General features: G+C 37.7%; 1 protein-coding gene across 1 annotated transcript in view; it reads left to right on the top strand.

Moving 5' to 3' along the window:
- Positions 1-6,476, top strand: part of kcnj3a (potassium inwardly rectifying channel subfamily J member 3a) — a 29,161-nt gene extending 22,685 nt beyond the window's left edge. Inside the window, exon 3 of the mRNA XM_034693996.1 lies at positions 5,862-6,476. Coding sequence (XP_034549887.1) covers positions 5,862-6,457 — 596 coding nt within the window. The 3' untranslated portion in view covers positions 6,458-6,476. The remainder of the gene's footprint in view (positions 1-5,861) is intronic.
- The last annotated feature ends 13,907 nt before the right edge of the window (positions 6,477-20,383 follow it).

Genomic DNA, 20,383 nt, shown 5'->3' with positions numbered 1-20,383 from the left:
AAACTGTTAAAACAATGAAGCTGATGAGGCTCCGGAGGCTATCAATGGTGGTGGTGGGGGGGCAGTGGGGCGGTTTTAAACTAGCAAGAATGAAATCAATCTGGACAAAGGCTTGGTTGATAATTGTAACTGAGGCTGCACCCAGTCAGCAGCAACATGTCTGCAAAACTTGCAATATGAAAAAAATCACAATGTTCAATGCACCATTGGTTTGTCTTACTTGAACATCTTGCTGAATGCACCCTTGACATATAAATCTAAAGCCCTACATAATAACAGCAGGAAACCTTGAGTGAGGAAAAGAGACGTGCAGAATTGTCTGAAATATAAACATTGATAGAAAATACAGTCTTCTTGACAAACCTTTGGATAGTCTATTATTATAAGGCTGTTTTGATTTGCACTTTTCGAGACAGGAACACAAAGTTCTTTCCAAAAACAAGTTCTAAGACAGTCAAGAAAAAAAAGTTCATACAGACACAGCAAAAGACAAGCATACCGTTCAAACAAGAACAAGTTGAAAGGGACAGTCACAATATAGATAAAAGCAATAATGGGCAAAATAGAGTAAACATTTGCACACCAAAACTGTATCAGCTAAAACGTAATAATGAGTTTTGAGATGGTATTTAAAAGCACAAACTGTTTCTGCTGACCAAATATAAAGAGGAAAACGTTCCAGAGCCGAGGTGCCTTCACAGCAAAAGCTTGAGTGTCATTTGACCGCAACTTTAACCCTTGCACAGTTAGCAGGCCTAATGCAGCTGATATATTTGGGTGCAAGGCCATGTAAGGCTTTTTAAGTTATGAATAAAAATAAGAAATTAATTCTGTAAGGAGCTGGTAACCAGTGTGAGGAAGCTAAGACAGAGGTGGGACTGTATGTGGGGTGTGCTTTGTGTTGTCTTAGCAGTTGAAGAGTTGAATGAATCCACTGAGACAGAAAATTGTCTGTTTGACAGATATGAGGAAAACCAGTCCAACAACAAATACTTTACAGCAAATGATTAAACCTCCACTATACTTATCTTATTAAGAAGAGACAAAGATGAACACTTTAAAAAAGGTGATACTTCACACATCTTTGATTTTTTTACTCTTAAAAAATATGAAATAATTGATCTTTTAGGGTCTAATTTGATCTATTTTTATTCTGACAAAGTACTTATATGAAGATGTCAAGCTTTCAGATTTTTTTCTTTTTGTATAAACTTAAAGTTTAAAAACTTTGAAAGGGTTTGAACATACTTTCCTGCAGAAAATCTTTTATTACAGGTAGCAACAATATCAATTAACTGATTCATGAAAAGTTGAAACAAAAGAATGAGACTTTTACACATGACTTTTCACAAACAAACGTTCACATGTATTGGCTTTTGTTTGCATTGCATTAGTTATATTCCTATATTGTGAGGACTGGAGTCCATGTGGTCAGTGAGTTATAGTGGATGGCAAAAGTCTACACACCCCTGTTAAAATGCCAGGTTTTGTGATGTAAAAAAATTAGACAAAGATAAATCATGTCAGCCGGTACTAGTCAGAAATCCCTGCAGCTCCTTTAATGTTGCTGTAGGCCTCTTGGAACCATCCCTGACCAGTTTTCTTCTCTTCTTTTCATCAATTTTGGAGGGATGTCCAGTTCTTGGTAATGTGACTGTTGTTCCATATTCTCTCCACTTGATGATGAGTGTCTTCACTGTGGTCCGTGGTATATCTAATGCCTTGGATCATGTTTGTACCCTTCTCCTGACTGATACCTTTCAACAATGAGATCACTCTGCTGCTTTGGAAGCTCTCTGTGGACCATGGCTTTTGCTGTAAGATGCAACTGAGGAAATGTCAGGAGAATCCTCCTAGAACAGCTGATCTTTATTGTGATTAATCAAAGTCAATTTAAATTATGACAGGTGTATACTGACTACTATTTGTCATGAGTTTGAATGTGATTGGTTTATTCTGAACACATCCACATCCCCATTTATAAGAGGATGCGTACACTTATGCAACCACATTATTTTAGTTATTTATTTTTCATTCTTCCCCCTAAAAGATTAGAAAAGTTCTGACATGATTTATCTTTGCCTAATTTTTTAACACCACAAAACCTGGCATTTTAAAAGGGGTGTGTAGACTTTAGCTATCCACTGTAGGTTTAAACCCTTTTTATGTTTCTCTATATTTTATTAAACATAGGGAAAGACAATATAAGAATACTTGAAATCACAATATATCCAAATGAACAAAGAACAAAACATTTGTATGTTAGCTATTTTGGTTTCACTTTCCAAAACTTTCACGCTATTAACACAACAAAGCGGCTGAGACAACACTGCAAAGCACACATCTGATGTGTTCTCTTTTTTTTCTCATTGGTGTGATGTCCTGGGTGTGTGTGATGTTCCCAGCAGCAAACAGCTGCAGAGACAGGATAGGATTTTTGTCTCCTCCTGCTGTGTGTGTGTTTATAACACAACGCTCATATGATACAGTCAGAGGTGCCCATGAGGACTGCTCAGTTATAAAACACAGCAGTGTTGAGCTGTTAAAGTGATTGATGAAAGAGGATGAGACCTTTGTTCTTTGCTTTAATAAAGACAGCATTTGTTTTATGAGCGAGGACAAGAAGTTGCCAAAATATATGATTCCTCCTCACCACTAAAAAGCCTGAGCTGGTGTATTGTGTTGTAAAAGGTCATGTTTTCATCTGACAGTGAAACTGTTTTGCTCTAACTCCGGAGCCGTATGGATAATTTGATCCTGCCCTCGATTGAAACCCTCTTTTTTTCTTTTTACTGTCAAGCTGTAAAAGACAGACTTTTGTTTTGTGTTGTCACTGTTACTTTTGCACAAACTCAGCAGTGAAAAGGTTTATGGCTGTCGCATGCACACATTCCTACAGTTTTGTTTCCATAGAAACACAGAGTCTCCGGCAGGCGTGTGCTTTAGAGTTACATAAGCCTTTGCCAGTAGTACGAAACACACACCGACACGGGTATTCTTATTTGTCTCGATTCCTATTTTTAGGAATCACATTTTGAAAACTAACGCAAAATCATGTTGGTTACTTCAACGGGGCTATTTTTAGATCTTTAGCTGTTCTCTGCTGTGATCTCCAGATCTCCGTCTAGCATTGTCCTCTATGTAAGTGTACATTTCCATCACAAATCAGACTATTTTAAGTCCCGGCCTCCGTAAAAGTCGAGGCGCAGAGTTCACTTCTGTTGCTGTGTCTGTTACACTGTGTGCTGTATGAACGTGGGTGTTACAGAACAGCTGGTCTCTAGCAACAGAAGTGTACATATCTCATGCAACTGTGTTGCTTATTATGCACAGCTCAGGCATCAATCAGTGAGTAATGCATGGAAATCATATTTATAATACGAGCCGTAAGCAAATTGAGAGCTTTTGTCAGATTTTGAATGAGGGTACGGTTTGTTTGTCGTTTGTATTGTTAGAATTTTTGTTTCATTGTGTGGGTTTGAGCGGCTCGAGAGGAGGGGAGTGAGATCCAGCCCCGGGCCTGCGGAGTTCATGGGCATCCAGAGGTCTTCCAGTAGCTCATACAGCATCCACAGGAACAGTACAGCATTTTTAATAGATAAGAGACAAAGCTATATGTGTCTTGTAGATTACTGTAGCAACCATTTGCTTCAGGCACTATTTCATTTCCAACCTCTTTTTTCCCTCCCAGTAAAGCTGCTATTGATTCTTAACTCCTGTATTTACTAACCTGTCGTCCATTTAACATCCTAACTTTAAAAAAAAAGCAGGTATGGCAGACTTCTAGAAGTGATTAACAAGCTGCTAGAAAGTGTTTCTCTCAAAATCAGTAAATGTAAGCCTGCTGATGATCAAATGCTGACTGTGTTTTGGCTGCAGGCAGCTTAAAAGGCTCACAATGCAATAAGCTTTCTATTCACACTTAACTCTCAATCGCTCTGGCCTGAAAGTCCTCATTAGCGTCGCCCGCTTTATTCACCGCAGCACACTTCCATATGCCCAAAGGCTCTGGGACTTTGAAGCGACAGTGCAGAAGTAATACTTTGAATACCCCAAACGCACTTGATGTTCACTCCCCTGCACATCTGCCATTGTGTACAGAGCTGTTACCACTGAATTATTTTATAACCTTGGGAATCGTGCACAGTCACAGATGCCTCTAGTTCTCACTGGTGACGTCCACACAATGAGCTGTTGAGTCTCACTGTGAGTGCATCTCAGTCTGGACCCAACTGTCTCTGCTCGAACAATATTAATCTGGTAATTAAAACATGTGATAATAACACAGTGCAGTCGCTGATTTCCTAATGGATTTCAACAAGTCTCAGCAAGACTGCCCCCAGCCATTCGTCTGTGCTAAAATGAGAGCTTTTAGGACTGATATAACCAAATTAGAGTTTTGTTTAGGATATAAACCTAATTATAGATTTTCCATGCTCGCTTTGAGTAAGAAATTAAATGTGTTTTTTTTTCAGCAGGATCTTCACTCTGCTAAGAAAGACAGGGCTTTGCTGTCAGCAGTGTAAAATGATATAATGCACAACAGCTTTGAGAGCAGCTGCTGAATAATGTCAACAGAAAATCACTAATAAGCATCCGATAAGTTTGCATAAAGACGAAATGGTGTTGATCATTAATTCAAACCTTATGATTTTGCTAATTGCATTAATTTGTTTCCAAGGACGAGAGGGGAATATTTAAGCAGTGATTTAATTCAGAGTCCCCTGTGAGGGGAATTTTATTCTAAGTTCATTACAAAACTGGTATCTTGTGCTGAATTTGCACAGCACGGCTACACCTTCATGCATGCAAACCCTTGAATATGCTAAATTGGGTATTTTGTTTTAATTTGCAAACTCCAAATGACACAATTGAATGCTTTAAACTAAATTGTCACACTCATTTCTGCTTTTCTCAAGCCGAACAATGTTATGTAACAAATACTTCATGTTATTCTTTGTGTTTCTGATTCAATTGGATTCCCTTTATTGTGTCAGAGAGTTTCAGAGACATTTCACTCGGAGCCAGACCTCCTGCAGCCGTTACTCCTCTGGGTCTGCCTCTCCAGAAATTTGATTATCTTAATCCTCCATCTTTTGTAGCTGCTAGGGAAGCTTAAGATGTGGACTGCACTGTTAAGTAGCATGAGAGCTGATGTGAAGAAAACCTGTTTATTATACTGGAAGCCTGATTTTTCCCCCCCTGCTTTAAATGCATAGAATACTATTGTTAAACGTTTCTCTTGGGTTAGCCTCAACCTTTTTATGTATGCATTCCTGTGGAGCCTCTGCAAGATAGCATCAAACTTGACACTGAATAAATCAAATCAATGTCATACTGTGTTTAATCAGTGAATATATATGACGAGTGCATTGGCAGTTCTTTATGAACAGTAATTTCAGAATGAATTAGGACTTTTATGATTAACTAATTAGCCAAACAAACACAGCAAATAACTCAGCCGTACTTCTAATTATTTTTCAAGTTAGGCTGGAAATTGCTCCTAAACATCACATTTGGAAGCTGAAAAGTCCATTAAGCTTTTTATTTAGGCAGCTGGCTCTGTAATACAGTAAGTACTCATTCAATGAGGCACTTTTGTTTGCATTATTGTTGGCTCTCTGATACGAAAATTGCAAGAATCCTGATGAATACCATCTTGTTTATGGAACTGTGCCAAGCATATAATTGAATCAGAGCTCTGTTGTTTAATGCTGGAGTCATGAAATACTTCATGTTAAAATGTTAGGCTCTCGCGTGCTGGGCTGTGGAAAGACAAAGACACATAATTTGTTATAACTTGAAGCCTCCAAAGGAATCCGTAGAAATAATTCATTAAGTTGTGTTTCTCCCTTTGATAGGGATGACCTGCCAAGCGAGGACGTCGTATACAGAAGACGAGGTTCTGTGGGGACACCGCTTCTTCCCGGTCATCTCCCTGGAGGAAGGCTTCTTTAAAGTGGACTACTCGCAGTTCCACGCCACGTTCGAGGTGCCCACCCCTCCGTACAGCGTGAAGGAGCAGGAGGAGGCCCTGCTGCTCTCTTCGCCCCTCATGGCTCCGTCCCTGTGCAACAGCGGGGAGAAGAACAGCTCCCTGGACTGCCTGGAGACCCTGGAGGACAATGACAGCACCACCAAGCTGCCCACCAAGCTCCAGAAGATCACGGGGCGGGAGGGCCTGCCCAAGAAGCTGCTACGGATGAGCTCCACCACCTCAGAGATGACTTACAGCTTTGGAGACCTGCCCATGAAGCTGCAGCGAATCAGCTCTGTTCCCGGGGTCTCTGACGATAAGATGGCTGGCAAGGCCTCAAAGATCAGCTCAGAGCCCATGAGTAAGTCGGTGGCGGACTTACCTCCCAAGCTGCAGCGACTTGCTGGGGGAGGAGGAGGCAGGATGGACGGACACCTGCCCCCCAAACTCAGAAAGATGAATTCAGATCGCTTTACATAAAGCAGGCGACATATTTTAACTAATGCCATTTACCTTTATTTCCCTACCTGAAATCCTTGTAATATTACCCCTTTATTATTGGACAATATTCTTATATTAAAAGAAATGTAGAATATGTGCACAAAATACCTTATATCAAGTAGGGTGATGGAATTGAGCACACTTGTCCCTGGCTGTAAGTGTATACACGCTAAGGCGAAAGACCTCTGATATTTTTTTTAGGATGATGTACAATTAGCACAATCTGGCATGTTAGAAACAGCGCATGTAGAGCAGAATCTCAATAATTTCTGGCATGACATTTATTGATATCTTATTTTACAAAAAAACAATTTCATTAGTGAACTTACTGACCGTGAAAAATTGCACAAAGCCATATGATTTACGACGTGGAAAACTACATTACACAGTTCTGATTTGTGGTGACGAAAGGCACATACATTTGTTTTGAGTTGATTGCTTTTGTTGTTTAATGTAAAATTGTGGCAATGTTCTGTTGAATGCATGCTCCTCTTATTGACTTAGCTATACAAAGGTAATAGACAAAGATGTTTAGCCTTAACTATATTACCTTGTTTCCATCTTCACGTTTGTTCACAGCTGAGTTTTTTGGTATTTCATATATAGACTATTTTACCATGTGCGATTTTATGACTTTAGTTGATCTAATACAGAATATGTTGCTCAATCATGCATTTTTCTATTTGAGAATGCATCAATGGCATCATATGAGCTGTCTGAACTGGGCATAATGCTATACAATTTTCACTTGCTTATTAAAGTAACACTTAAGTTGAAAGCGTCAATATTTGTACTTGATAAGCACAAACTCATTCTATAATACCCTGTGATATTAGAAAGCATTTATGGACATTCTGTCATTAATGAACTGCTTAGGGCAGTAGCTCAGTACTGTGCAATCACTTTATGTCATAATAAAACCAACTAATCTACAGTAGGTAGGCCTGTGTAGTGACACAAAACACTCCATTAGAATTTCAACTTAGGTGTTACTGGTTAGATTAGAGGTGGGCCTGCGAGGAATCCATAACCTTTTGTCTTAAGGGCCCCTAATCTCCCTCCTCTGTGATGAAAGCAATAATATTATAATGAATATAATCTTTATATAGCCACAGGGTTTACCGCAGCCCCATATTCATTCTGTTTACTGAATCCATGCCATGAAATCTGGTTTTCTCTTAATGCATCGAAGACATTGTATGATACCCGATCTCTTCAGGAATAAAGATCTAACATACCTGTTTAGCATCTTGCTACTTTGACTAGATTTAATGTATGCGTAACCCATTCAAATCAATAAAATGTTATTAGTATATAGGGTGCTTTAAAATGATGGGGAACCAGGAACACTTAACTTGCCTACCTGGCATTATACCACTCTATAATTTACTTCAAGACCAATTATCAAGGAATGACCAAAGCAAAGCATATCCACATCTCTGTGTGCACAGGCTGGCAATTCTGCCCGTTTAAACTCAAGAAATATTGCTTCACCTCTGGTAGCTAGCACATACTTTTTGCTGTCTTGCTGAAAGCTAGATGAGTAGCTCTATTCCACTTCAGGACTAAATTAAACAAACTTTATATGTTGTGACATTTGGAGCTTCATATTAACTGTACAGATATAAAAGGAGTCTCCATCTTATGACAAAATACATACAATTCTTTAACCCTCCTGTTATGTTGCAGGTCAAATTGACCCATTTTATAGTTAAAAAATCTAAACAAAATTGTTAAAAGTGTTTTTTTTGCTATGAAACGTCTTCTGCATGGCTTAATTAGCGTGAACAACATATGAAATGAAAATGGTTCATTTAATACATTTGTAAACCCCCCTGCATGTTTATATTACATAGATACTGTTCGTGGGTCAGTTTGACCCTGCAGTCAAAGTGGAGGCTAAAAGAGGTCATAATTGGTAAATATTAAATGTTTCTTTGCAGTTGTGTTACATATTTCACCCCAATCACTTTACAATGTACAAAAACATTTTTTTAACATGAATATTCATGAAATTGAGTGAATTATCCTCATTGAACTATGATCTGAGAGAATTAAAGAACACTGATGCACTAAATATTGATTTAAATTATTAGTAATGGAGTTAATAATGAGATTTATTTTTGTTCTCCCTAAGAAACGAACATAACAGGAGGGTTAATTGTTGGATATCAACCATAGATACCAGACAATTCACTCTACATTTTCAGTAACAACTTCGATTTCTAAGAAAGAAATGTCTTTGTAAATGCTTAAAAAAAACATGCTATACATTTAATAAGCTGTAACAGCGAGCCCCTCTAAAAATGATATACTTGGATGATCATTCCAGAGTTATGTGCTGAAAATTTGCTCTAGTTGATAACTAGACTAAAACCCTGTATAATATATATATATATATATATATATTTCACTATAAAAAAGATACAACCATCTGCATCTGAGCATTCAATATTTTATATATATATATATATATACATATGTGTATGTATGGCAAGCCGTTCAGGAAATTAATGATTGAAATTATTGAATGAAACTTGATATATATGGAATGAAACTCGATATATATGGAATTAAGTCTGAATATATTGAATGAAACTTGATATATATGGAATGAAACTTGATATATATGGAATGAAGTCTGAATATATTGAATGAAACTTGATATATATGGAATGAAACTTGATATATATGGAATGAAGTCTGAATATATGGAATGAAACTTGATATATATGGAATGAAGTCTGAATATATTGAATGAAACTCGATATATATGGAATGAAGTCTGAATATATTGAATGAAACTCGATATATATGGAATGAAGTCTGAATATATTGAATGAAACTCGATATATATGGAATGAAACTCGATATATATGGAATGAAGTCTGAATATATTGAATGAAACTTGATATATATGGAATGAAACTCGATATATATGGAATGAAACTCGGAATATATGGAATGAAAAATCACGTCATGTATGGCCTGCGCCATCTTGTCTTTCTGGGGTGTGATCATAGGGGTGTGATTTTGTTTTCCGGTTAGACGTAGCTTTTAGTAATGCAACCATGAGGGAGGCACGAGATGTTTTCACTGCAATTTTAATTAATGAAGGGGTTATCAACCCCTTGGGTAATGCATGTGCTGTTCAGTCAATCCGTATAGGAAAAAGGAACCCACCCCTCCTCTCTATTAAGTTGGTTTCATCCAAAAGTGATGATCGGACCGTCTGCACAGAGAGACGAGAGGAACACGAAGCAGTGGGCTGCAGAAGCATTTAGGAGGGTAGTAAACAAGTGAAAATACGAAAATATTAAATATCACAGGTTGTACACATTTCTACAAAGGCTAAAGATATTGCCCCTTCTTTATTCAGGTGGTTCAGTCCTCTAGTTCGCTAGCTAACTTTTGTTATGACTTGTGATAATGTAGCATCCTGTTCAATGTTAACAGGTGGAGCTCATACCTGTGTGCATCATCTGACAGTGAGTGAGTGTAATGAAAAAGTACGACCAAATTACCACAGGTTACAGAGGTAGAGGAAAATGTGTCCCCTCAGAAACACTAAAAAGAAGTGCAAAAGGTTATTTTCAGAGAGACATTAATAAAAGATGAGTCTCTTTGATGACAATAAAACAATACGATTAGAAGTGGTGTTCAGAGTACTTATTTAAGCTTTCATTCAATATATTCAGACTTCATTCCATATATATCAAGTTTCATTCCATATATTCAGACTTAATTCCATATATATCGAGTTTCATTCAATATATTCAGACTTTCATTCCATATATATCAAGTTTCATTCCATATATTCAGACTTTCATTCCATATATATCAAGTTTCATTCCATATATTCAGACTTTCATTCCATATATATCAAGTTTCATTCCATATATTCAGACTTTCATTCCATATATATCAAGTTTCATTCCATATATTCAGACTTTCATTCCATATATATCAAGTTTCATTCCATATATTCAGACTTTCATTCCATATATATCGAGTTTCATTCCATATATTCAGACTTTCATTCCATATATATCGAGTTTCATTCCATATATTCAGACTTTCATTCCATATATATCGAGTTTCATTCCATATATTCAGACTTTCATTCCATATATATCGAGTTTCATTCCATATATATCGAGTTTCATTCAATATATTCAGACTTCATTCCATATATATCGAGTTTCATTCCATATATTCAGACTTCATTCCATATATATCAAGTTTCATTCCATATATTCAGACTTCATTCCATATATATCGAGTTTCATTCAATATATTCAGACTTTCATTCAATATATTATTTCCTGAACGGCTTGCCATATGTATGAATATGCATATATATATATATATATGTATATATATATATATGTGTGTGTGTATATAATATTGAATGCTCAGATGCAGATGGTTGTATCTTTTTATAGTGAAAGGTACTGTCCATAGACTGTTTTCAAAACACAAAACTGACTGATTTTCTGCAATCACCATTTTGTTTTGCAAACTGATGAACCTTGCACACTGACACTTGGCCAGTGTCACTGTAATAAATCTTCCATAGTTTTGATCATATAATCACTGCTGCTGTTTATATTTCACCGTACACTGTGTTGCTGTCAGAGATAAACCCCAGGTATGACTGTAGGAACACAGGTTAATTCTTTCTTTAACACAGGATAACCCATCTTTTAGTCTAGGATTCAAAATAATCCTGAGGGATGTATGAGATTATCAAAACTGCTCATGGCATTTCTCTCTGACTCCTGGGGAATGGGGTGCAAATCGCTTTAGGCTACCTTATAAGCACTTCCTTTGCCAGAAAACAATTGCCCTTTATCACCTGGAGGATCTTTGCCCTGTGTCACTTTGTTGTTTTATTTCCCGTCATGTGTGCTCTCTCCAGCAGGGCCAATAATGCCTCTCCACAGAAATAGCATTTCGGTACTAAAATAATTGACTCAAGTGTATTTGGAAAAGGTGGGAGGATTTTAGTAGGAGGCAAGAAAAGGGTTAGTCAGACTTAAGAATCTTGTTTGCTGTCCAGAAAAGAAAATGTGATTCTTTGGGAGGTGTTTTGATTTTTTTTTATCAGGTTTCTTGACAAATAATCTCTGTCACAGACTCAGCCTATGGCAAAAAAAACAGCTGCCAATGCTTTCAGGACAAATGAAACACAATTTTCTACTGAAATGGCACATTTATATTTCTCAATGGCTGTACTGAAATCAAATGGTTCCCTTAGGTACCCCACAATCAAATTTATTCACTTCAAGAGAAACAGCTTTCTGCGTTAGGAATTCAACACGAAGACAACAAGACTACCCTCATTGTACATTCAGAAATAAATATGCCATACCGACTGGCTTTTGAGCACTCTTCTCACTTCTCTTGCCACATCGCTATGCGTCAGCGTCAAGATGGGTCAATACATGACACATCACATATGAAGAATGGTGCAACACAAGAGCCAAGTGTTGGTGACTTTGCGCTGCATTGCAAACTGATAAAAAGAACAAATGTCCCCACTCACACCATACAGTCATTTCCAGTGTTTTCCCAACAGGGCTTGTGTCAGATTAATTGTGTCTAAACATGCAATTTTAGTTCTTTACGATTTTAAATGAATGAAAACAAATAAAGGCTGAAATAGTTTATCTGAACAGAACAAATTGAAGGTTTAAATTTATGTACATTTTATGTTCGTTTGGAGAAGAAGTTTAAAATTTTAGCCGCAAAGTGTTGTGAGTTATGATTGCCCATTCATACCTAATAGATGCAACAGACCTGTCAACATTCATATTGCTTTACAGATTTATGCAGTTTTCATGGGGATGTAAGCTGTAAGAGCTTTACTCTGTAAAAAAGTTTGTAGATTGTAGATGTTGGCTCCTTTTTTGTGTATCTCTCTTCATTACCAACAAAACTCTGAGGCTCCGTTCTGCTCTATTTAAACTGGGAAGTTCATACCTCATTAGATAACGTTGTGTTTGCCGCAACAGTCCTCATCCCCACAGACTTTTCTCCTCTAATGTTAAAGCGAAACACACCTTTTGAAAATACAAACAACAAAGAATAAACTTTGTTATCTCTCTGGATTGTTAAGGCAAACCGAGGAGCCAAACTGGGTTAAGAGAAGAAATGACTCAAGTCTTACATTTTCCCTGTCATATGAAACTAGGACTAACCGGCTATACATGGCAATTCAGTACTGTTACATAAATCAGCAAGAATGCAAAAGAATGCAAATATTTGCTTCAAACCAGCTGCGTTAAAGTTGGTAAATGCTAATTAGCATAAGCTTAATTAACTAGCTAGCTCGAGGTTGCACTTTCTTCTCGCAAGAAGTGATATTTTTAAAAATGCAATCAAGACTCCTGACTGAGTGATAAGTCAGCATTTACACTGCAAAAACTCAAAATCTTACCAAGTGAAATTGTCTCATTTTTAGTCAAAATGTCTTATCCCACTTGATTTAAGATAAATTTACTTAACAAGTAACATTTGAGCAAGATAGAGGGACTTGTTTTAAGACATCTTAAATATCTTGTTAAGTCAAACAATCTTGAAATGATCTTGTTTTGAGTTGTAATTCAGAAGAAACAAGGTTTATTTTACATTTCCTACATTTTTCAAGCTGATATCTTATTAGTAGAAGACAGATAATCTTGATTTAAGACAAACACTTTACTTGATTTAAGTAAATCCATTGATTAAAGAAAGAAAGAAAGAAAGAAAGAAAGAAAGAAAGAAAGAAAGAAAGAAAAGTTGTTTTTTTAAGGGTGGGTTACAGTTTTCAGGCACTGTTTCTTCTAAACCAGATACAAAATATACATCCCCAAACTACATGCACAGAATGAAACACCTCAGATTAAAGTTTGTAATATTATTTCAAGTACACAATGGTCTTAAACCTAGAGAAGTGCTGCTATAATACAACTCAAATTAAGGTGAATATATCTCAAATGAAGAAGATGACATGAAATGTAATAGTGCAGAAATCTTTTTTTGAGTGAAAAAATACTAATTGTTAGCATTCCTGGCTTATTCTGAGACACTAAGCTTTAAAATACTGGTAAAATATTGCATTAATAAGATGTCCCTGCTAATTTTAAGATCACAGTTTTCTAAATATTACATCTTATTTTAAGAAATCTTACCAAGAAAATTTTTACTTGTTCTATTGGCAGACTATTGTTGCTTATTTCAAGGTAAAAGTACCTTGAAATAAGTTTCTTTTTCTTGTTTTTGGAGGGGCATTTTTTCCAGTGTACTGAGACTTCCCTGTCAGAAATCCAAAGTGCATTGTATCAAAAAAGACAGAGGTTTCAAGACATACATTTCCCCCCTTTAGCAGAATGCTAACTGTTTATATTCATGCCACCTATTACCCATGAAGGAATATATACCTTTTACATCCTCTTATTTCACTTTTTGAAACCACAGGAACACTTCTAATCATTCTTTGTGTTTGTTCACACATTTAAACTACAAGAGATCCCTTTTTGAGTCATCTGCCAGCATGAGCCAGCCTGTCAGGTATAAATGTAACCCTGTTGGACTGACAGTCAGATTTTGTCACTACTACATTTTTTAGGTTTGTCGAGGGCTTTTACACGCTGCTCTCCTTCACGTCCAGAGATTAGGACGAAAGAGTGAATCAAATTGTCAAGGCCCATGTAGTGATTTCCAATTCAGTTTTTATTGCAGCGCCTCCTGACTCACGAGCCAGGCTCTGGGTGTGATTTACTGCTGGGCGTGTTGGGTCGGGAAGCTTAGTGCTCATTTCTGCTCAAGGCGATGATGATAGTGGTTAGACAATATCTGCTCCATGAAACAAATATGAGGTTGGGAGCTTATAACAGTTTGGTGTTCAACATGCTCTCTGACACTTAACATAAACTGTAGCATTATAGCTATGGGGATAGCCATAATGGGAATGAAATAAAGAACTCTCACTGTACAAGGACACCTTTTAATCAGCACATGCAATCTTGTGGCCAATATATTTTAAAATAATATTGCAAATTCTAATTTATGACTTATTTAAGTTCTCCCTTCATGTGATAATGATATAATTTCTCTCGTTTAAACTTTTGCAGTCCATTACAGATCCCCAAAGATGTCCGACAGAGCAAACCGAACAAAAGCAGAAACTGACAGCGAGATGAGAGAAGTGCATTACAGACAGCGGAGGAGACTCAAATTGGTGTGTGGGATGAATAATGCATTTGTCTCAATCCTTCCAATCCTGTAAGTTAGCGAGATGACAGTGATCAAAGTTGAGTCAGGGAGGGATGATATTAAGGGGGAGATTAAAATGGTTGAGCGAGTGTAAAAGAGAACACCAGAGGGGGAGAGGGGATATTTCTGTCTCTTGTCAGATTCTGTCATGACTTGTTTTACATTTGCACTTCCCCTCTTTATCCCTTAGCTCCTCTCCTGGCTATACAAATAGGTCTGATAATATAGTGTTTGAAACAGCTGCTGCAGACACAGGGACCGATCCCCACCACCCTGTTATACACTTTTGAAAGAGAACTGCTCAAGGTTTGTTTTAAAAATGGAAACACAAAGGTGGAAAGGACAAATGATGCTAAAAAACTCATCCTCTGTTTGTCTTCCATCGTTTAAAACATCTACGCAGACACACAAACACATCCCTACATACTTCTGCATCCTAACACCCCCACACACATACACACACGCACACACTCACACAGCCACAACAGATGCCTTGTCTCTGGTGTATTGTATTTGTACGATAACGGGGCTGGCGTGGGTGTCTGCAAAACAGCTCAGTTTGCACCTGAGTCAAAATCTCTCTCTCTCGCTCTGCTTTAGTCGCCAACAGCGCAGGGAAAAAGAAGGAGCTGAGGAGAGGACACATCACACCAAGCCCACTCTTGCTCTCTCTCTAGAGTGATGAGCCTGTTTGCCTGATGCTCGCTTCATCTACTCGCTTCCATTTCACGTTTGCTTTTAGATCAGTTTGCAACTGTCACCCTCCTTTTGACAAAAATATTACTTTGGGGCACAAGAGAGTTTAAGATCTATTTTTTACCACGGCTTCATCCAGTTTGAAATGAGATCCTTAGCAGAAACTGATTTGAAATTAGAATAGTAATTTGATTCTGGGAAATGACTTATGATCTAATTCAGTTTCTTGTGAGTGTGTGGTGTGTGATGATTTTAGTTCTCTGCGTGCTCTAGCTGAAAAACTGGATTAAAATAACCATAACGTAGGTATTCTTCTAAAGTTTTAGTTATGACAAAGCACTCCGACATTAACCAACTGATGTCATTGTACAGTGAGAGCCAAAAAATGCTCATCTTTAGCTTTGAGGAAGGTTGCTGCGAGCTGCAGTGAACCTTCATAAATCCTGCCACCTTTTGTTCATCCATGTGCTGGATGTATGCTTGAGGAAAATGACTCTGCATACTCGAAGGGCACCAAATAATTGTGCTGCTTCAGGCAGAGCCAGTAGGACTGAAATAAAACAAGTGCTCTCTCACAATCCATGCATGCTAAAAATAAGCCTGTTCAGACGAGGGTGGCGGATTCTCGACTGCATCCTCGGCTCTGGCTGTGGAGGCAACTGTTTGATAACTGTGGAGCTATGAGAGAAAGGTTGTGTGCAACTGTGTGCAGCTCTTCATCTCGGCATGCGTGACATACTGTACATGAAGTCTTTTTGGATCAAGCTACAGTGTAACAGTTTTCCTCTGAAACCATCATGTTAAAACATTAAATATTTACGAAGGTAACTCACACGCAATGATTCTCACTTGAGAGAGATTCAAAGCATGTTAAATGTATACTCGCTGCTACTGATGTGGGCAGAAGTATTTAAGATAAGTATTCAAATACTCCTATCTCCAAATTAGCAATTAATGACGCGTTTACAATACTTCATAATGAGGGTTTCCCCTGAAGCACTTGTTACCTAGCAACTGCAAGTAGAATACACTGAATCTGCATGTTACCAGGACTTAACATAATAATTCAAGTGTAGATATTTTTCACGTACTGTATCTGTTCTATGGGAGGGAGGGGGGGTGATTCGAGACTTCTTTCTATATGTTTTTGAGCAGCAGGAGCAGGTCTGACAGTAGATTCAGGGCTGGTTACACTTGGTTGGGCATCATCTCTCTCTCCCACTGTTGGTCATTCACTTCATCATTGTCTTTTTGCAGCCATTTCAGTGTCGTCTGTGGTAGAAGGATGAATATTTCAGGAGGCCACACACACTGTGTTTCTTTTGTTACTGTACCCAGGTTGTAAACGGTGTTGGGCTCTTCCCAAGCTAGTCAAGTGTTTACATGCTGCCAAAAAACTCTGTTTATTGTACACAGACACTTGGCTGTTAGCTAGTGTGCAATTACAGCAGAATCGTATGCCCATTTCTTTCACCTACACTGCAATTATTATAAAAACATACATACATCAAGGTTAAAAACAAACCCATTAATGTACAAACTCTAGTAAAGTAAACCTGGTCATTTGCAAGAGGTGTGTCCAGAATTTTTTGACGACAGTGGCCCATTGGACACTGACCTATGATGCAGTAGCACCAAGTAATTGTTTGCACACACAGATGTCAAAATAGCATTAGGTTACCTTTTTTTCCTCCAACAACAACAACAACAATATTTGAAGAGTTCATTTGCAAAAACAGTTAACTCACTTTTGAAAAATGTAAAAAATATAGCTTTTGGTATGATCAATCAACTGAGGTTGGGTGGCTTTGACTTTGAAGTCAAAATGACTTTACTAATCAGAGATATTTTGAAAGTGTAACTTTATTAGGAATCTATATAAAAAAATATATGTTTTTTTGAAAATTTATAAAAATGGAGTTATGTGTTTTTGCAATTGAACTCTCCATTTCTACTTAGACTTCTTAGTAAGGGATGATATTTACTAAGCAGCACTGGGTTGCTCCATGCCAATTCAAACATAGACTAGATTGAAAGTAAATTCTATTTTAGCATAGAGAATTCACTCTACTAACATTTCAGGCGGTGCACCAGTTGAGATAGTTCCAACATAGGCATATGTTATATCTTCAATTTTACACCTAGCATTGAGTAGGTGTAAAGTAAATTAAAGGTTCTCAAGTCACATCAATTTCAAAGATGGGCTCATTTGGAGGAAAGTAGAAGCAGTGAGTTTTACACCTGTGATGTGTCAGCAGCGTGTTCCCCACGGTAGATTACATCAATCATGATGACTCCGGTCTTCACTCACTCTTTCTTTTTCCACAAGCAGAGATAATTACCTTGCATCTGCACAATAATAGCATATCATCATATTAACATACAGTTTGATGTAGTTGACTCTCTGACTTGATGTCAGTGTTGTTTTACACTATTGATTGATAATCACCTTATCATAATGTTCTGTCATATTTTGCTTAGTTTGGACATTACAGTCTGCTAGTTAAGATGAACCCCATTTTTCTGTGGTACAACCAGACAATGACACAAGTTAAGAAACAAACTAACTAGCTTTAATGTATGGTTTAGTGTGGACTTTGCACCCTAACCTAAGGCACAACTTATACTAGCTGGTGAAACAGGCGCAGGGTTGTCAAAGCAGACAGGAACCCAAACAGGGTAAGCAGGACCCTAATGCAGAGTGGAGGGTTTTGTTTCATTCTACTTTAACAACTCACACACACAATACAATACCCTGCTTATCACACAGGAACTTGCTTAAGAAAATGAATACTTCTGCATAAAACATGATTTGGTAAAGATTTTATTGATTTTAAATTGATTTTTATTCCATCTCCTTTAAATTACTTTGCCTTGGTTGAGATTTTCTGCTACGTCATAGTCACTCAGAAAACATTTTCCTTTTCATTCACATTCACTTCCTCAAACACTGTCATATCCCTCTCTGTGTTCTGTTTAGTGTTTCTTTCACATGCCATCTTCTATTTTCTCTCTACCCGCCTGCAGCTTTTTGTGTCTTATAACCTCTCTTGCTTTTTCTCAACTGTTTGTTTTGTTCTGTCTGTTCTATTTTCCCCCCAGTTAACATACCAATGCCAAATTAGCTAGACTTCTGTTAGCAAATTGATATGATTGAAGGAAGTCCTCCAGATCCTAGGATAAAAATGAATCCCTAGCAATGGTTTTTCAAAGCAGTGGTCTGCTGTGAAGAGATATAGCACCTTGGAATGCCGTAATCAACCAATCAAGTTTGTGGATTAAACACAGTGGTTTAATAACATTCATATGCCAACAGATTGGCAACTGAGTGACAAGTAGAATGCCAATCATAGTTGAGGATTATTGGGTGGTACCTAAAGTGTCCCATCAAAATTCAGGGGGGACCCCGCCATTCCTAGAAATACCTCTGGAATCTGCACATTTAACAATAAACGCCATGTTAGCTGAATTTATAAATGGCTCCTTCATCCATTATTAATTCACGCTGCATTCTTTGGTATAAAAATTCCGTCCAGTCAGTAAACTGTGATGTTGAGCAGCCTTGTCCTTATGGATTTGCGAACCCCAGTATGTAATTCATGATGCACTTCAACCACATGCATTTTTCATGCTATAGAAAAATAGAGCACGCTTCCAGCCTCCACTTTCCTTCACCGCAGGAGCCAAGCCTCCCATCCGCGCTCAGCCCCGGGGAGCTGATTGGACTAAATGCTGCAGGATGAATCAAGCACTGTTTCCTTTCCCCTCTGTGTCTTACTTTTGTTGTCAGGGTCATGTAAGCACAAAAGCACCCTTAATTTTCTCCCTGTGCTGTTATTTTGAAGAAGTGGTGGGATCGATAGGTGACAGGGGTGAGGGTAATGAAGAAAGAGAAGCTGAGGAAAGTGAGGTCACTTTTGAGAGGGTTTCTGAACGTTTCAGGCGTGACAAAAATACGTTTTTTCATTTGACTTAACACTTTTGTGTCACTAAAGTACATCAATAGTTTGACAGTTTAATGAGCCAATTATGTCTACAGAAGTAAGAGGCAAAGTGGGCAGAGTTTAAGATCTCTTTATGAAAAAACACACAAATCCAGACAGCTGAATGATTGGCATGCCTGTCTATTAAAAACAAAATCACTTATGTGAAGTGTTGCTGTATAAAAACTCCATCTAATTGGCTTTACTCACACTTTATGCAACCTGCCTTTCCTCCACCCCATCTGCCCCGTGTTTCATTATTAGAGAGGTACACTGAAAGTAATAACACAGAGGAACAATCTTAATTGGGCTAGAATGCGGAGTAGGCTTCCTGCAGGCGATGAAGTCGAACGTGGGTGAGTGTGATAGCTTTCACAGCGTCGCGTTTGAAGGCTATATTCAATTATGGGCTACTTGTCAGATGGAATAAATCATTCAGCAACTGTAATGCATAATGCAGTCAAACAAAACTTTACAGTGAAAAATATTCCCAGGCTGGAGGACTAATGACCTTGGTGGTAATGGCTGTTGCCTTATCATCAAATGTCAAAGTCCATCATTGGCAAGGAAGAAAAAGAGACACCCAAACAAAATAAGACTTTAACAATGAATGTTTGAAAGCTAAGGCTGAGGGGTGTGTCCAGACTTTTTTGACAAGGATGGCCATGAAGAATGACACCACACATACACACAAACACACACTATTGTACACGAGTTATCGATTCCTTCCTTTGTGTCTACTTTGACAGCAGAAGTGAAGTTTGGTGTAATTGTTTAACATGGAAAAGTAACACAACAAGAGTAGAAACATTTAACTTTATAAGCTAGAGTCTAAGGGCTTGTGAAAAGATGTACAGTATCTCACAAAAGTGAGTACACCCCTCACATTTCTGCAAATATTTAATTATATCTCTTCATGGGACAACACGGAAAAAATGACACTTTGATATAATGTAAAGTAGTCAGT

This window comes from Notolabrus celidotus, chromosome 10 (assembly GCF_009762535.1).
Source record: "Notolabrus celidotus isolate fNotCel1 chromosome 10, fNotCel1.pri, whole genome shotgun sequence".
Classification (NCBI taxonomy): Eukaryota; Metazoa; Chordata; class Actinopteri; order Labriformes; family Labridae; genus Notolabrus; species Notolabrus celidotus.
Note: the sequence above shows the minus strand (reverse complement) of the source record. Positions and strands in the feature narration are given on the sequence as shown.